Raw genomic sequence first — 19,205 nt, forward strand, 5'->3', positions numbered from 1 at the left:
AGTTTTCCTCTAGGGTAGTATAGTAGTCTTTATTGCTGGTCTGCAGTATAAAATATTTTAGGTCAATAGCTATGTCTTTATACTTGCTTTTACTTTTGAGTCATTTTATGACTTATTACAAGTTTCTCTGTAAAATGAAGGCATTTCTGTGACTAGCTAGGTTATATCTAATGGACTTTATGCTGTAATATTAAAATTTACTTTTAGTCTTATAGCATATTGCTTCACTTTATATTTTGGTTAATATATATATTTTTCTAAATGACTATGATGAATTATGAATAAGTAATGAATTGATATCAGTTGGACTGATCTGAGGCTTCATAAAAAAGAAAGATACCTTTTTCTGCAGCATGTTGATGCTTCATGTTAAGTAATACTTTTGCAAACCATTAGTAATTAGTTGTATTTTAACTATCAGTTTTCTAAGGCATTAAAATCAGTTTTTGCATTTGTAACTTTTAAACTTTAGATGTCAATAGTGATGGCTTCCTAGATGAACAAGAATTAGAAGCCCTATTTACTAAAGAGGTAAATGAGTTCATTAAGTATTCAGTGGTTTTGCTCTGTCTTTTTTCCTTCTGTTATCTTCCTTTCTTTTATGTTGGCTTTCAATTTTTCTTTTTAGTTGGAGAAAGTATATGACCCCAAAAACGAAGAGGATGATATGGTAGAAATGGAGGAAGAAAGGCTTAGAATGAGGGAACATGTAATGAATGAGGTATGTTTGAAAAGTTTATCTGTTACTTCTCTGGATTTTTCAAGTTCTTGCAATAAATCTTATTGTAAAATGGAAAATAAATATATATAATAGATATTTAATTGGATTTTGCATTTTTGATCCAGAACAGTCAGTAGGTTCCCTTAGTGTAAATAAAATTATTTTGTAACTGCTTTAAAATATTTTAAAATATTAAGATGCTGCTGCATATAAAAGAATGCTCTAAAACAGTCTTTTAGGAGTAAAAAATAATGTAGTCCATTATTTGATATTTTAAATGCTGTATTAGTTTTTGCTAAGAAATTAAAAAACTCAATACCTTAATGGTTTATAACAACAAGTATTTATTTCTTGTTCACATTACTAAGCTGAAAACTCTGAAATGGCTATCATAGGCAGGGTAACTTAAGCCCACTTTTTTGTTGTTTTGTTTTGTTTTGTTTGTTTGTTTGTTTTTGGCTGCACCACATGGCTTGTGGGATCAGCTTGTGGGATCTTAGTTCCCTGACCAGGGATCGAACCAGGGCCCTTGGCAGTGAAAGCATAGAGTCCTAACCACTGGACAACCAGGGAATTCCCCAAGCCCACTGTTTTGCTTCAGTGATTTTCGCCTGATATTTGAGCTATTTATGGTAAATTGGGATTTTTGTTGAGTGCTGGCTTCCAAGTGAATTCCAAATGAATTTCTTTGGCCATCATAGAGTTCACTTTTGTAACTGAATTTGCCATAGTCTATGAGGGCCATTAAACAGGGTTTGGAAAGGTTGTCAACTTTAGCTTTGATTTAGTTAGTTGTTTGTTTTTAGGAAAACAATGTTGAGAGCATTTTAACTTAAACTCCTTTACTCTTGGCTAAAACAGTCTTCTTTCTGGAAAGATTGTTTTTCTTGCCCAAGCACTTGGCTTTGAAAGGAGGTGTGGTGAGTAAGGAAAACAATACTAGTCTACCCAGTCATATCAGCAGACTCAAATTTGGTGATCTTTGGGGGTATCAGCTATTTTCAAATTTGAATTATATAGAAGAGAAAGTTATCTTTTTTCTTATTCTAGGATAATGTTGAGTGTCCTGTTTTGATTTTTTCCCCTCAGTTTCTCTGGATGTTAGGCTAGCCCTAATTGCTGTATGTTTATGTAGTAGCATCTATTAGAAGAATTTCTAGTATCTAAATAATGTGAAAGAGTTATTTTATTTTACATATACATTTTCCTTTAATCAGGTTGATACTAACAAAGACCGATTGGTGACTCTAGAAGAGTTTTTGAAAGCTACAGAAAAAAAGGAATTCTTGGAGCCAGATAGCTGGGAGGTAATAGAACCTACGTGAAATGGGATGTATGGTTCAAGAAATTCTATATCAGTCTATTCTGCTTTTAACTTTTATTCGCCATTATGTTTGCATGTATAGTTTTACCATCTTGGCTTTTCATATAAAATGTCACTATAAAATAATGAACTTGATTTCTTGCAAAGCTGGGACAATTGATCTCTGTTGGTAATCACATTGCATGTAATTGTGTCTTTCTAAAATCGTACATTTTTTTTTTTTTTTTGCGGTACGCGGGCCTCTCACTGTTGTGGCTTTTTCCCCTTCATAGGCTCTGGGCGCGCAGGCTCAGCAGCCATGGCTCACGGGCCTAGCCGCTCTGCGGCATGTGGGATCTGCCTGGACCGGGGGCACGACCCTGTGTCCCCTGCATCGGCAGGCGGACTCTCAACCACTGCGCCACCAGGGAAGCCCTAAAATCATACTTTTTTACATGTAAAATAATGTTCATTCTTGAAAATTAAAAATATGGATACAGTTAAAGTATGAATTAGAGGTTACATGTAATTCTACCATCCGGAGGTAGACACTTAAATTATGCATTGTGTTATGCCAGTTTGGAAACCGTTTGTATATTTAGTATATGCATATATAGCATACAGTGAATAAATAGTGTACTGTCCCATTTTTAGCTTACATATACACATAAATTCATATCTATATATTTTTTAAATGGCTTCATATATTCACTATATAAATGACTGTATGTTTGTGAAATTCTGTTTTTTTTAAATATAACAATACTTCATGAACATTTGCCAATGCCATGTCTCAAAAATCTCGATTTAAAAAATGACCACTTAGCATGCAGTTGTGTGGTTGTAGCATAATTTATATAGCCATTCTTCCAGATTCAGACATTATGGGTCAATTCTAATTCTTCTTTTACTGTGATAAATAACATTATGATGACTATCCATTTGTTCATGCATTTGGGGGCATCTGTGATGATTTCCCTGGGATTAATTCCTAGTAATAGAACTATTCTCAAGTTTTATGAACATTTTTTAGTTTCTAAATATATCTGTCATATTGCTCCTGAAAAGTATTTGAATTTATACCATGGTTTACTGTGTATAAGTGAGTGCATACACATCTTGAACGGAATGGTTGAGCGGTACCAAACAAAGTAGATTGAAAAAAGAACATCGTCAACAGGTGCAAGCCGTGGCTGTCAGCGCGGACACCAGTGACAGGCATGAAACACTAAGGCTACTACTGCAGCCACCAAGAAGCCTGTGTGCAAGCACAGGTCACTATCCACACCACCCCGGGAGCCTGTGCAGCCCGCCACTGCCAGGATCCAGTGATCCAGAGAAAACTTCCCCAGGAGAACACACAGCATGCCTCAGGCTATGGCAAAGTCATGTCAGCCTCTGCCACCGCAGGCTCACCCCGCATTCCGTACCCCTGCCTCCCCACCGGCCTGAGTGAGCCAGAGCCCCCTAATCAGCTGCTACTTTAACCCCATCCTGTCTGGGCAAAGAACAGACACCCTGAGATGACCTACATGCAAAGGCGGGTCCAAATCCAAAGCTGAACCCCAGGAGCTGTGCGAACAAAGAAGAGAAAGGGAAATTTCTCCCAGCAGCCTCGGGAGCAGCGGATTAAATCTCCACAGTCAACTTGATGTACCCTGCATCTGTGGAATACCTGAATAGACAACAAATCATCCCAAAATTGAGCTGGTGGACTTTGGGAGCAACTGTAGAGTTGGGGTTTGCTTTCTGCATCTAATTTATTTCTGGTTTTATGTTTATCTTAGTTTAGTAATTAGAGTTTATTATCATTGGTAGATTTGTTTATTGATTTGGTTGCTCTCTTCCTTTTTTTTAAATATAGATACATATATATTTTTTCCTTTTTCTCTTTTTGTGACTGTGTATGTGTATGCTTCTTTGTGTGATTTTGTCTCTATAGCTTTGCTTTTACCATTTGTCCTAGGTAATCTGTCCGTTTTTTTTGGGTTTTTTTTAGTATAGTTTTTATTGCTTGTTATCATTGGTGGATTTGTTTCTTGGTTTGGTTGCTCTCTTCTTTGTTTCTTTCTTTTTTTATTACTTTTTAATTTATTTTTAATAATTAAAAAAATTTTTTTATTTTAATTATTTCCTTCCTTCCTTCCTCCCTCCCTCCCTTCCTTCCTTCGTACAGGTGTCAGGCCTGTGCCTCTGAGATAGGAGAGCTGAGTTCAGAACAATTGGTCCACCAGAGACCTCCCAGCTTCAGGTAATATCAAACGGTGATAGCTCTCCCAGAGATCTCCATCTCAACACTTAGACCCAGCTCCACTAAACGACCAGCAAGCTACAGTTCTGGACACCGTATGCCAAACAACTAGTAAGACAGGAACACAACCCCACCCATTAGCAGAGAGGCTGCCTAAAATCATAATAAGGTCACAGACGCCCCAAAACACACCACCGGACATCGTCCTGCTCACCAGAAAGACAAGATCCAGTCTCATCCACCAGAACACAGGCACCAGTCCCCTTGACCAGAAAGGCTACACAACCCACTGAACCAACCTTAGCCACTGTGGGGAGACACCAAAAACAACAGGAACTACAAACCTGCAGCCTGCAAAAAGAAGACCCCCCCCAGTAAATTAAGCAAAATGAGAAGACAGAGAAACACACAGCAGATGAAGGAGCAAGATAAAAACCCACCAGACCAAACAAATGAAGAGGAAATAGGCAGTCTATGTGAAAAAGAATTCAGAGTAATGATAGTAAAGATGATCCAAAATCTTGGAAATAGAATGGAGAAAATACAAGAAACGTTTAACAAGGACCTAGAAGAACTAAAGAGAAAACAAACAATGATGAACAACAAAATAAATTTAAAAATTCTCTAGAAGGGGACTTCCCTGGTGGTGCAGTGGTTGAGGGTCCGCCTGCCGATGCCGGGGACACACGTTTGTGCCCCAGTCCGGGAGGATCCCACATGCCACGGAGTGGCTGGGCCCGTGAGCCATGGTCGCTGAGCCTGCGCGTCTGGAGCCTGTGCTCCGCAACGGGAGAGGCCACAGCAGTGGTCCGGAGCCTGTGCTCCACAACGGGAGAGGCCCGCGTAACATAAAAAAAAAAAAAAAAATCTCTAGAAGGAATCAATAGCAGAATAACTGAGGCAGAAGGACAGATAAGTGACCTGGAAGATAAAATAGTGGAAATAACTACCGCAGAGCAGAATAAAGAAAAAAGAATGAAAACAACTGAGGACAGTCTCAGGACAGTCTGGGATGACATTAAATGCACTAACATTCAAATTATAGGGGTCCCAGAGGAAGAAGAGAAAAAGAAAGGGACTGAGAAAATATTTGAAGAGGTTATAGTTGAAAACTTCCCTAATATGGGAAAGGAAATAGTAAATCAAGTTCAGGAAGCACAGAGAGTCCAATACAGGATAAATCCAAGGAGGAACATGCCAACACACATATTAATCAAATGATCAAAATTTAAATGCAAAGAAAAATATTAAAAACAGTAAGGGAAAGCAACAAATAACATACAAGGGAATCCCCATAAAGTTAACAGCTGATCTTTCAGGAGGAACTCTGCAAGCCAGAAGGGAGTGGCAGGACATATTTAAAGTGATGAAAGGGAAAAACCTACAACCAACATTACGCTACCCAGCAAGGAACTCATTCAGATTCGACGGAGAAATTAAAACCTTTACAGACAAGCAAAAGCTAAGAGAATTCAGCACCACCAAACCAGCTTTACAACAAATGCTAAAGGAACTTCTCTAGGCTGGAAACACAAGAGAAGGAAAAGACCTACAATAACAAATCCAAAACGATTAAGAAAATGGTAATAAGAACATACATATTGAAAACTACCGTAAATGTAAATGGATTAAATGCTCCAACCAAAAGACATAGACTGGCTGAATGGATACAAAGACAAGACCTGTATATATGCTGTCTACAAGAGACCCACTTCAGACCTAGGGACACATACAGACTGAAAGTGAAGGGATGGAAAAAGATATTCCATGCAAATGGAAATCAAAAGAAAGCTGGAGTAGCGATTCTCATATCATAAAACAGACTTTAAAATAAAGACTATTACAGGAGACCAAGAGAGACACTACATAATGATCAAGGGATCAATCCAAGAAGAAGATATAACAATTGTAAATATTTATGCACCCAACATAGGAGCACCTCAATACATAAGGCAAATGCTAACAGCCATAAAAGGGGAAATCAACAGTGACACAACCATAGTAGGGGGCTTTAACACCCCACTTTCACCAATGGACAGATCATCCAAAATGAAAATAAATAAGGAAACAGAAGCTTGAAATGATACATTAAACAAGATGGACTTAATCTATATTTATAGGACATTCCATCCAAAAACAACAGAATACACTTTTTTCTCCAGTGCTCATAGAACATTCTCCAGGATAGATCATATCTTGGGTCACAAATCAAGCCTTGGTAAATTTAATAAAATTGAAATTGTATCAGATATCTTTTCCGACCACAATGCTATGAGACTAGATATCAATTACAGGAAAAAATATGTAACAAGTACAAACACATGGAGGCTAAACAATACACTACTAAAGAACCAAGATATCACTGAAGAAATCAAAGAGGAAATCAAACAATACCTAGAGAGAAATGACAATGAAAACATGATGACCCAAAACCTATGGGATGCAGCAAAAGCAGTTCTAAGAGGGAAGTTTATAGCAATACAATCCTACTTCAAGAAACAAGAAACATCTCAAATAAAACAACCTAACCTTACAACTAAAGCAGTTAGAGAAAGACTAACACAAAAAAACCCAAAGTTAGCAGAAGGAAAGAAATCATAAACATCAGATCAGAAATAAATGAAAAAGAAATGTAGGAAACGGTAGCAAAGATCAAGAAAACTAAAAGCTGGTTCTCTGAGAAGATAAACAAAATTGATCAACCATTAGCCAGACTCATCAAGAAAAAAAGGGAGAAGACTCAAATCAATAGAATCAGAAATGAAAAAGGAGAAGTAACAACTGACACTGCAGAAATAGAAAAAATCATGAGGGATTACTACAAGCAACTCTATGCCAATAAAATGGACAACCTGGAAGCAATGGACAAATTCTTAGAACAGCACAACCTTCTGAGACTGAACCAGGAAGATAGAAAATATAAACAGGCCAATCACAAGCACTGAAATTGAGGCTGTGATTAAAAATCTTCCAACAAACAGAAGCCCAAGACCAGATGGTTTCACAGGCGAATTCTATCAAACATTTAGAGAAGAGCTAACACCTATCCTTCTCAAACTCTTCCATAATATAGCAGAATGAGGAGAACTCCCAAACTCATCCTACAATGCCACCATCACCCTGATACCAAAACCAGACAAAGATGTCACAAAGAAAGAAAACTACAGGCCAGTATCACTGATGAACATAGATGCAAAAATCCTCAACAAAATACTAGCAGACAGAATCCAACAGCACATTAAAAGGATCATACACCATGATCAAGTGGGGTTTATCCCAGGAATACAAGGATTCTTCAATATACACAAATCAATCAATGTCAAAATATAGTAACAACTTGAAGGAGATAAACCATATGATCATCTCAATAGTTGCAGAAAAATCTTTTGACAAAATTCAACACCGATTTATGATAAAAAAAACCCTCCAGGGCTTCCCTGGTGGCGCAGTGGTTGAGAGTCCACCTGCCGACGCAGGGGACACGGGTTCGTGCCCCGGTCCGGGAAGATCCCACATGCCACGGAGCGGCTGGGCCCGTGAGCCATGGTCGCTGAGCCTGCGCGTCCGGAGCCTGTGCTCCGCAACGGGAGAGGCCACAACAGTGAGAGGCCCGCCTACTGCAAAAAAAAAAAAAAAAAAAACCCTCCAGAAAGAAAGCAGAGAGGGAACTTACCCCAACAAAAAAATGGCCATATATTACAAACCCACCGCCAACATTGTTCTCAATGGTGAAAAACTGAAACCATTTCCTCTAAGATCAGGAGCAAGACAAGGTTGTCCACTGTCACCACTATTATTCAACATAGTTTTGGAAGTCCTAGCCACAGCAATCAGAGAAGAAAAAAAAATAAAAGGAATCCAAATCAGAAAAGAAGTAAAACTGTCACTGTTTGCAGATGACATGATACTATACACAGAAAACCCTAAAGATGTCACCAGAAAACTATTAGAGCTAATCAATGAATTCGGTAAAGTATCAGGATACAAAATTAATGCACAGCAATCTCTTGCATTCCTATACACTAATGGTGAAAAATCTGAAAGAGAAATTAAGGAAACACTCCCATTTACCACCGCAACAAGAAGAATGAAATACCTAGGAATAAACCTACCTAAGCAGACAAAAGACCTGTATGCAGGAAACTATAAGACACTGATGAAAAAAATTAAAGATGATACAAACAGACAGAGAGATATACCATGTTCTTGGATTGGAAGAATCAACATTGTGACAATGACTGTGCTACCCAAAGCAATCTATAGATTCAGTGCAATCCCTATCAAACTACCAATGGCATTTTTCACAGAAATAGAACAAAAAATTTCACAATTTGTATGGAAACACAAAAGACCCCGAATAGCAAAAGCAGTCTTGAGAAAGAAAAACAGAGCTGGAGGAATCAGGCTCCTGGACTTCAGGCTATACTACAAAGCTACAGTGATCAAGACAGCATGGTACTGGCACAAAAACAGAAATATAGATCAATGGAACAGGACAGAAAGCTCAGAGATAAACCCACGCACATATGGTCACCTTATTTTTGATATAGGAGGCAAGAATATACAATGGAGAAAAGACAGCCTCTTCAATAAGTGGTGCTGGGAAAACTGGACAACTACATGTAAAAGAATGAAATTAGAGGGGCTTCCCTGGTGGCGCAGTGGTTGGGAGTCCTCCTACCAACGCAGGGGACACGGGTTTGTGCCTTGGTCCAGGAAGATCCCACATGCCATGCAGTAACTAAGCCAGTGTGCCGCAACTACTGAGCCTGTGCTCTAGAGCCTGTGAGCCGCAACTACTGAAGCCCACGTGCGTAGCGCCCGTGCTCTGCAACAAGAAGCTACTGCAATGAGAAGCCCACACACCGCAACGAAGAGTAGCCCCTGCTCACTGCAACTTGAGAAAGCATGGATTAAAGACCTAAATGTAAGGCCAGAAACTATCAAACTCTTAGAGGAAAACATAGGCAGAACACTCTGTGACATAAATCACAACAAGGTCCTTTTTGATCCACCTCCTAGAGAAATGGGAATTAAAAAATAAATGGGACCTAATGAAAATTAAAAGCTTTTTCACAGCAAAGGAAACCATAAACAAGATGAAAGACAGCCCTCAGAATGGGAAAAAATATTTGCAAATGAAGCAACTGGCAAAGGATTAATCTCCGAAATTTACAAGCAGCTCATGCAGCTCAATATCAAAAAAACAAAGAACCCAATCCAAACATGGACAGAAGACCTAATTAGATATTTCTCCAAAGAAGATGTACAGATTGCCAACAAACACATGAAAGAATGCTCAACATCACTAATCATTAGAGAAATGCAAATCAAAACTACAATGAGGTATCACCTCACACCAGTCAGAATGGCCATCATCAAAAAATTTACAAACAGTAAATGCTGGAGTGGTTGTGGAGAAAAGGGAACCTTCTTGCACTGTTGGTGGGAATGTAAATTGATACAGCCACTTTGGAGAACAGTATGGAGGTTCCTTCAAAAACTAAAAAGACAAATACCATAAGACCCAGTAATCCCACTACTAGACATATACCCTGAGAAAACCATAATTCAAAAAGAGTCATATACCCCAATGTTTATTGCAGCTCTATTTACAACAGCCAGGACATGGAAGCAACCTAAGTGTCTATTGACAGATGAATGGATAAATAAGATGTGGCACATATATACAATGGAATTTTACTCAGCCATAAAAGGAAACGAAATTGAGTTATTTGTAGTGAGGTGGATGGACCTAGAGTCTGTCATACAGAGTGAACTAAGAAAGAGAAAAACATATACCGTATGCTAACACACATATATGGAATCTAAGTATATGGAATCTAAAAATATATATATATATATGGTTCTGAAGAACCTAGGGGCAGGACAGGAATAAAGACACAGATGTAGAGAATGGACTTGAGGACACGGGGGTGGGGGAAGGGTAAACTGGGACGAAGTGAGAGAGTGACGTGGACATATATACACTACCAAATGTAAAATAGATAGCTAGTGGGAAGCAGCTGCATAGCACAGGGAGATCAGCTCGGTGCTTTGTGGCCACCTAGAGGGCTGGGATAGGGAGGGTGAGAGGGAGTCGCAAGAGGGAGGAGATATGGGAACATATGTATATGTATAGCTGATTCACTTCGTTATAAAGCAGAAACTAACACACCATTGTAAAGCAATTTTACTCCAATAAAGATGTTAAAAAAAAAGAACATTGTCTTTTCCTATATAAAATAAAAAGATTACCTTTTTAATTAGTTTGAGATAGGGTGGCCAACTGTCCTGGTTTACCTGGACTGTGGAGTTTCCCAGGATGCGGAACTTTTCAGTGTTACAACCTGGACAATCCTGGACAAATTGGGACAATTGGTCATCTTAGTTTGAGGTTAAAGAAATCAGCTTCTTTTTTGTTGTAAGTTTTTGTCTAACATTTGAACTATTTCTGGACATTGGTGAAGAAAAAAAATGCTAAGATTATTTGAACATGAATTCCCTTGAGTGCTTCTGGTGAACTGGATCAATAGATAATTATATACCTTTTTCACTTTGGCATAATTTCAGATTTACAACAAAGTTGCAAGAATGAACAAGGAATTCCTGAATACCTTTCACCCAGATTTCCCATTTTACTACATTTGCTTTCTCCCTCTCCTTTTCTCTCTTCCTCTATTTTTAATCTGTGTGTGTGTCTATTTATATATAACATATAATTATTTTTGAGAGTAAGTTGCACACAATGCTGCTTTAACCTTAAATAGTTGAGTGTGTATTTTTTGCAAACAAAGATTTATCTTACATAATCACAATAAGATTATCGATGCTACACATACAATACTGTTATCTAATCTCTAGATTTTATTGAGATTTTTGTCAGTTTTTCCTGTATTGGTCTTTATAGCAAAAGAAAATCCAAGATCATGCATTGGATTTCATTGTAATGTCTTTCTAGTCTACTTTAATCTGAAACAGTTCCTGAGTCTTTGTATCTCATAGCATTGATATTTCTAAAAATTACAGACCAGTTATTTTGTAGAATGTCCCTCATTTTGAATTTGTCTGCTGTTTCCTTATGATTCCTACTTTTGATAGGAATATCACTGAAGTGATGCTAAGTGCATCATATCAAGAATCATATGCTGCTGATTATTTCCATAACTGGCAATGTTAACTTTGCTTATTTGGTTAAGGTGGCGTCTACCAGGTTTTCCCACTGTAAAATTACTATTTTACCTTTTGTAATTTGAAAAGTATCTTGTCTATCCCACCATACTGCTAGAATCAGAAGTCAGCTTAAAAAAAACATCACTCAACATCATATCAAAAGTATTTCCAAATACTATTTGTAAGCATTGTTTTAATAACTATGGAGGTGCTTAACTGTTTTCTGAGGGTTAGACATTTAGGTTATTTCCAGTCTTTTATTGTTATTTTAAAAGATAGTGCTGCTATAAACACATTTTTATATAAAGTTTTTATGTGTTCAGGGTTATTTTCTAAGATAAATTCTCAATGTAGCATTACCAGGACCAAGGGAATATTTTTAAGGTTGTTGATATACTTTGTAAAAGTGCTTTTCAAAAGAATTGTACCAATTTACATTTCCACCAATAAAAAAATGAGATTGCTCTACTTTTTTAAAAGGTATTGTCTTTGGGGATATACTTTGAGACTCATTATCTACGGGGTTTAGCATGCATTGATGAATCTAGCCAGAATAAATTGTTACTGTGACTGTTGACAAATGGTGATTTTCTAATCATCATTCCTTAGTTGGCTTTCCGCTGTAGGTGGAAAAAGCCAATATTCCCTTGGTCTTCCACTGTAGCTGTTCCTTCCCCCTTCTCTAGTTGTTTATATCAATGTAGACTCTTGGCTTCTTATTTTATTCAGTAAACTTGAATTCTTACTATTATTTGTTTGCAATGCTCATATTGTCCCTGATTTGGCTAGTAGGAGTTTCCTCAGACTGGCTTTTGTGTCCTTCAGGCATGTCCCTATCATTCTTTGAGGACTTCCTTACTTTTTAGCGTAATAAGGTGTCCAAGGCTCATCTTGTTCTTTCTCTGCCCTACCTCTGGAATCAGACATTTTTCTGAGGAGCACTGGTTCCTTTTAGTGGAGATCAATATTACAGTCCAGGATCTGGACACTGGATTTGCTCCTTGCTACTGGAGTGCCATTGCTTCTAGGCCTTATCAAGTAACAGAGTTGAGGAATTAAAAATAATAATAATATATATATATATAATATATATAGTATGTGTATGTGTGTGTGTGTATATATATATATATATATACGCATGCATGCACATATGTATATAGACACATCTACACATTTATATTCATTTTTATATTTTAGCTATCAAGATGTATTAAAACTCATGAGTTCACACTGATATCTCCTTAAATTTCAGTCTAACGCTTCTACTTGCAATACAACATTCTTTTTCTCTTTCCGTATTTCATACAAAGCCTGGCTCTCATTTTCCACAATAATATTGTATTTATTTGTTCAATCCTAAGATGTACAAAGAGTTTAAGAATTGCTAATCGATGCCTCTGCAAAGCCAGACTTTAATATTTGTTAACAGTTTTTTTTGTTGTTTTAGCCTAAGGGCATATAGTCCAAATGCTGTGATCAAAAGTTTCTTGGGTTAGTTCTTTTTTCCTTCCCCCTTCTGTGGATTATTTTATTCACTTAAAATAAAAGTATTATTTGTTCCTATTTGTATTCAGTTTGGAGATGTTTTCTGTCCTTGTGGATTTTTATTTATTTTCTTTTTTTCTTTGAGTATGTGAAACATTGATATGTTTCCAACAATCAAATCTGTGCAAAAAAAGGCATATTCAAAGGAGTGTGATTTTTTTTTTCCCCACATTGTCTTTGTCCTTTCCACCCAGTTCTCCCCTTATTCTGTAGGTAACCAATCTCATTAGTTTCTGGATTTTCCTTCCTGTTATATCTTTTGCCCAAATAAGTACAAGTGTATATATTCTTATTTCCCCTTCTTTCTTACCCAAAAGATGTAATACTATAGATATTCTTTTGTACTTTGCTAAGCATAGAATTTTAAAGCTGAATCAGACCTTTTTCTTTTCTTTCTAAGGTTTTTCTTTTCTCATTTTTTTGTCTTTTAGACATTGGATCAACAACAGTTCTTCACAGAGGAAGAACTGAAGGAATATGAAAACCTTATCTCCATACAAGAAACTGAACTTAAGAAAAAGGCAGATGAGCTTCAGAAACAAAAAGAAGAGCTACAACGTCAGCATGACCAACTTGAGGCTCAGAAGCTGGAATACCATCAGGTGATATTTTGTAAAAAGGCTTGTGGCATTAAAAAGGATTTTAGGGGCTTTGCTACAAGCCTGTGTATTTGTAATATATTTCAATTAGCTGTCGTATTTTAAATTTTAGTATTTTTTAAACTGCATATTTTTTAAACTTCCTTATTGAATATTAATCTAAATTATAGAACGTGAATATCCCATTTTGGAAAACAATTTTCAGTTTGTCGTGCATTGTCAATGGCCATACATATCAGAGAAAATCAAATAACGCTTACTTTTAAGGCATTCTTTTTCCGTTCACTAGGTTTTACGGCAGATGGAACAAAAAAAATTACAACAAGAAATTTCCCCATCAGTGCCTGGTGGAGAATCAAAGATCCAGCCACGTATGTAATTTTGTTTATTTGTTTGTTTGTTTGAGGAAATTAAAAAATTGAATAAATAGAAATTCACATTTATTACAAATATAATTTCAAATCATTAATATCTGTGCTATTTTCTGTTTATTTGTGGAAATAGAGCAATTTGTTACAGAAAAATGAAAAAGCCTCTAAAATTTGTATATATCAGTACATTTCAAAAGCTATATAATTTGATAGTCATATGCATGGTGAAATGATTTTTTTTCAGTATTATTCATAATTCTTCCTAATCAGTTATAATCAGTTAATATCTGTGATATTATCACAGAACATGTTTTTTAATTGTAATCGGTGATTAACTAAACATAGTTAAAAAGCAAATACTCAATATATCTAAGTATAAAAGAATATTCAGAATATAGGAGGATACCTTTAAAATGAGGGCATATTTTTTTCTTTTTGAACAGGCATTTAAAGTCCAAAGTCCACCAGAACTTAGAATAAAATTGTTACATCATCATGTGTGTCATCTTTTTACCTCCCTTCCATTTCCTCTGCTCAGTAAATATTTTAAAGCATATATGGAATAAAGGAAGATACTTTTTAAATGAGAACGTATTTTTTTTTTTTTTTTGGACACAGATGTTTAAGGATTGAAGTCTACCAGAACCAGGAAGGAAACAAACTCAATACCTGCTCTCATTTTCATACCTCTTTTCTTTTTCCTTTGTTCTCCTTTAGTGATTTAATTAAGTGGCTTTGTGCCATAATTTAATGAAACTATCAGTAACTATTTAAGTGAGAAAGCGCCACCCACTGCTTTTAAAATAAATTGTTTTCTCTTATTCATAAAGGTAAATACTCTTTTATGGGTGCTTATCATCCCCTCTCTCAATAAAAGCTCTTTAATATTAATAATTCTTCTCCTGAGAAGAGCATAGTATTCCTCAGTGTGTGTAACTTTTTCCTACTTTCAGCAATCTTAACTGCTAGAAATTCTTCTACCAAACAGCTCTTGCTACCACTTAAGTTCATTTTTCATTTACATTTTTGCTTTATACTCTATCATTCAAGATCAGGTTTTGCTACATATAACAGAAAACCCAAAGATAATGGTGGTTTAAACTGAATAAGAACTTTTGCCTTTTTCATAGATGAAATCTGGAAGTAGGTGGTGTAGTTTCCTATCTTTCTCCTCTGCTTTCCCCAGCGCATAGTTTTTATTCTCGAGTTATTTCATTCTCAGGGTCCAAGATGGCTCTTGGAGGCAGTGGGGAATGTCCCCCAGTTGAATCAGCTTCCTTGATGCAATTTTCCCAGAGAACCACATAGCATTTGAATTTACATCTCATTGGCCAGAGCTGTGTCACATGGCCATCTAGCTGCTAGGGAAGCTGAGAAATCCATGTGGCAATGGGACCGGCTAAAAGTTAGGATTCTTTTAGGAAGGATTCCCTTTAAGAAGGGAAGAGGGAATGTTGGGTAGGCAACTTACAGCTTTAATTTAAACAGCCTTTTGGTTACCTAAATATCTATGTACATTCTTCCGAAACAGAAAACGCTCACTTCCCCCACCTCAAAAGGAAACCACCAAAACCCAATCTATTATTGCATGTAGTTCAAAGCCCATGACATCTGAGTATAGTCCCCTCCATCAGGTTAGGATGTGGTTTTTTTTATGTTCTGGTCATCTGCAAACTAAAAAGCAACATGTCTGCCCCCTGAGCACCATATGCATAATGGGATAGATACAGGATAACTGCAATAAAATCAACCTTTTAGAAAAGGGGAAAACAGGAAACATAGCAATCATCTTTCCATAACAATTAAAAAAATACTGCTTGGCAAAAATAGCAAGGTCTCTGCTCTGTCCATGAATATATTATTTGGTTTTTCTATTAGGCAACCCCTGCTTCACCTTTCTGGGAGGAACTCCCTTGTCTAATGTCCTCAGGGGCCCTTGGCATTGCCCTCTAGGATGTTTTTATTGCCCATTAACCTTCAAGGACACAAGTGGGCATTGGGAAGTGTCCTCTTCTCGAAGGCTGGACAGTCTTCGCACTTCACTTCCTGTTATTGTGGGTTTGGGGCCTTGGGATTGTTTCAGATAGTTACAGACCGTTTCAGGCCAGGTTTAGGGTTTTTATTTGTTTTTGTTTTGTTTTGCTTTTTGGCAAAACAGTTCCCTAAAAAGTTGTAAGTTTCTGGTCTGTTTTCTTCAGTTATTACCACAAGAAACCACAAAGATCTTGTCAAGACATATTTAACAAAGAGCCTCATCTTTTACTTGCTGGCCTCTGTGTTCTTTTCTCCCGTTGGGTCTTAAATGAATGGTACCCACTTGGGATTGTTTTAAACTCTAGGCTTGGATGGGATAACAGCAGTCTTAATCTGATCTTTTTCCTTAGGATGGCTCCCATTATTTGGCAGAAAATTCTTAAGGGAAGGTTCTTGGAAAGGTTGTGAAAGCTTTAGCAGCTTCCTCAGAACCTTTACTTATAACTGTCTCAGTTTGGAGTACGGTAGTACAGTAGTTGACTTTTTCAATTCTTCAGGGCTCCAGATTTGGCACTTTATCAATTTATTTGGTAGATAGAGAGCAGTTCTCTCGGCAAAGCTATATTGCCTTCCATCTCTGCAGACTTGCTTACCTTAGCTGGAGCCACATCTCTCCTGTAGGACTTTTCTGAAAGAGGCAAGGCGCAGCCCACACATGCTAGCATTCTGAAATTCTACCACCATTTTCTCTGATACCTTAACCTCAGTTGGCATGAAGTATCACTGCCCCAAACCCTACCTTCTTAACTAAGCCAATTCCATTTTTCAGATCCTTTTACTTGCTGCACCTTCTAGCTACCAAATTCTGTATAGGTTAAGATTCTTCACTGTAAGTAATAGAATCATCTTCAGCTACTAAACAGAATGGGATTGATGCGGGGGGGAACAGTATAGATAGATAGCTCACAGAATCTTTGGGAGGGCTGAAAGAACGGAACTTAGGCTGAGCTTCTAGGAACTGCATATTGAGACTGGGCTGCCAAAGAAGCTGCTGCTTTTGGAACAATCAAGAAGCTGCCTGCTAAATCAGGAAGCCACCTGCCAGATTAGGAAGTCATGAAGTTGCCAGCTCCAGAACCACACCACCTCTGCCTTGCTTTGTGTCAGCAAAAATGGATATTTCATGTTCTGCTTCTCTCCCCATGTAATTCAGTTCTGAGTAAAAGTTTCAAGTGAGTACATCTGATTGTTTGGACCAATCATATCTGGAACCCTAGCTGCAAGGGAGGTTGGGAAATAATATTTAATTTCCTACCCCTGTAGTACAGGAATGCATGTTTAAAGCTGTTGAGTGAACAAATCCACTGTAATACCTCAAAAATTTACATTGTTTCTTTTAACATTAATAATTTTTAAAACTCTTAGTTCTCATTTTACAAATTTTAAAATAATCATTGCATACTCCTCCAAACACTTCAGATTATTTTCCTAAAATCATGGACCCCAAAATTAAATATAGCAAATCAAGAAAAGTTCTGCTTATATGTAGCTTAAAAAAACCCACAGAGGGCTTCCCTGGTGGCGCAGTGGTTGCGAGCCCGACTGCCGAGGCAGGGGACGCTGGTTCGTGCCCCGGTCCGGGAAGATCCCACATGCCGTGGAGCGGCTGGGCCCGTGGGCCATGGCCGCTGAGCCTGTGCGTCCGGAGCCTGTGCTCCGCAGCGGGAGAGGCCACAGCAGTGGGAGGCCCGCGTACAGCAAAAAAAAAAAAAAAAAAAAAACCCACAGAAATCACTCAGCAGAGTAATGCTATGTTTCTTTAGAGATAGAGAAGAATTCCTATCTCTGTTGTTTAAATTGTAGCAAATATTTTTAAATGATCTGGGATATCCTTTTGTTGATGACTCTATCTGTAAGCGGTATTGTGATAAGACAGGGATTCACCTAGGATACTTTTTTTTAGATGGTGGACTGGGGTCAAATCAGAAAGTAATTTGAGACAATAATATTGTACTTTTATGACATGTGACAAATATCAATACAACAGCGGTCATATTATAATATATTAAATATATCAAAGTAACACATCTTGCACCTTAAATTTACACAGTGGTATATGTCAAATATATTCAAGTAAAAAAATAGTAATTGGAGGAGAACTTAGAGAAATTTTTTAAAATGCTCTTTTGGCATATGAGTAGATAACGGACAGATATTAATGTAGGCATACCTCACAGTTTCCAGCAAACTATTAATTTATCTTATTAAAAAAAGAATTGTTGGCCTAAGATTATTTATGGACATAAGGAATCCCAGTTCTTATGAGTATCGGGCATTTATGAGTAAAGATTGTTTCTTAAAGAGTTGCTAATAGTATTTTTTCCAGCTCTGTTAGAAAGTATTCATCCTGTGTTTGATTTACCCCATTCTTCTTCATATTCTTAGATATTAAGAAGTCTTTGGTTTAGTTGACTCAGTGGTATGTATAAATAATTTGGAACTTTGTTTCACATATGAATTTTCATGAAGCATGTACATTTTATAGTAAACTTAGATATATATAATTAAAATTATATTTTAAAAGACATTGGTCCTCTAGAATATTTGACTCTCACTAAAGGAAACTGCAATTTAGAAGCAGTGGTAAAAAATCCTTTGAGATATGGCTCTACTTTTTTTTTTAACCAAGATTTGTTTACAATGGCATTTTTTTCATGCTAATTGAACAGATTCGTACTACCATAAGCCTAAATGCAAATCTGTTTTTCCCATGAGGAAAAATATAAAGGAAATTTTAATATTTGTGATAATGTGACTTTTAAGATAGTCTAGCTAATAAAAGAGGGGGTAAGAAATGTATTTCCTTTAGGGAGAAATATTGACAAGTCTAGTTCTGGTTAGTGCCTAAAGTTTAATTTTTGTTTTATAGCTGTGCAGTAAATCGAGAAGAAATTGATAAAGAGGCAGAGTTAGATGATGACCTTCATCATTTTCATGCAAGATTTTTGGCGCCTGAAAAAGCTGCTAGAGAAGATCATCTTTACCCTTAACCACTGGTGTCTCAACTTGATACTTGAATAATTCATTTGTTTTTTGTTGGAATTGAGAAACTAAGGTGTATTAGGTAAAATGCAGAGTTCCTATGGGTGATACAATGGAAGACTCTAATTACAGCTTGTTTTCAAGGTATGAGATTTGAAGGAAATTGGATCTTTTCCTTGCTTTTTGTTTTTTTTAACAGTATCATTAGCAGGATTTCAGTCTTTCC

General features: G+C 36.9%; 1 protein-coding gene across 3 annotated transcripts in view; it reads left to right on the forward strand.

Annotated features, from left to right (window-relative positions):
* The window catches only part of NUCB2 (nucleobindin 2), a 41,077-nt gene extending 26,547 nt beyond the window's left edge, over positions 1-14,530 (forward strand). The window contains exons 8-13 of one of the 3 annotated variants that reach the window (XM_007458775.1): positions 473-531; positions 629-721; positions 1,939-2,028; positions 13,425-13,595; positions 13,882-13,963; positions 14,407-14,514. In XM_007458775.1, the coding sequence (XP_007458837.1) occupies positions 473-531; positions 629-721; positions 1,939-2,028; positions 13,425-13,595; positions 13,882-13,963; positions 14,407-14,414 (503 nt within the window). In that variant the 3' untranslated portion in view covers positions 14,415-14,514. Of the gene's footprint in view, positions 1-472; positions 532-628; positions 722-1,938; positions 2,029-13,424; positions 13,596-13,881; positions 13,968-14,406 lie in introns of all 3 variants that reach the window. The other 2 variants (XM_007458774.1, XM_007458776.1) reach the window with 2 other exon arrangements.
* Positions 14,531-19,205: the final 4,675 nt, after the last annotated feature.

This window comes from Lipotes vexillifer, unplaced genomic scaffold (assembly GCF_000442215.2).
Source record: "Lipotes vexillifer unplaced genomic scaffold, Lipotes_vexillifer_v1.1 scaffold892, whole genome shotgun sequence".
Taxonomy (NCBI): Eukaryota; Metazoa; Chordata; class Mammalia; order Artiodactyla; family Lipotidae; genus Lipotes; species Lipotes vexillifer.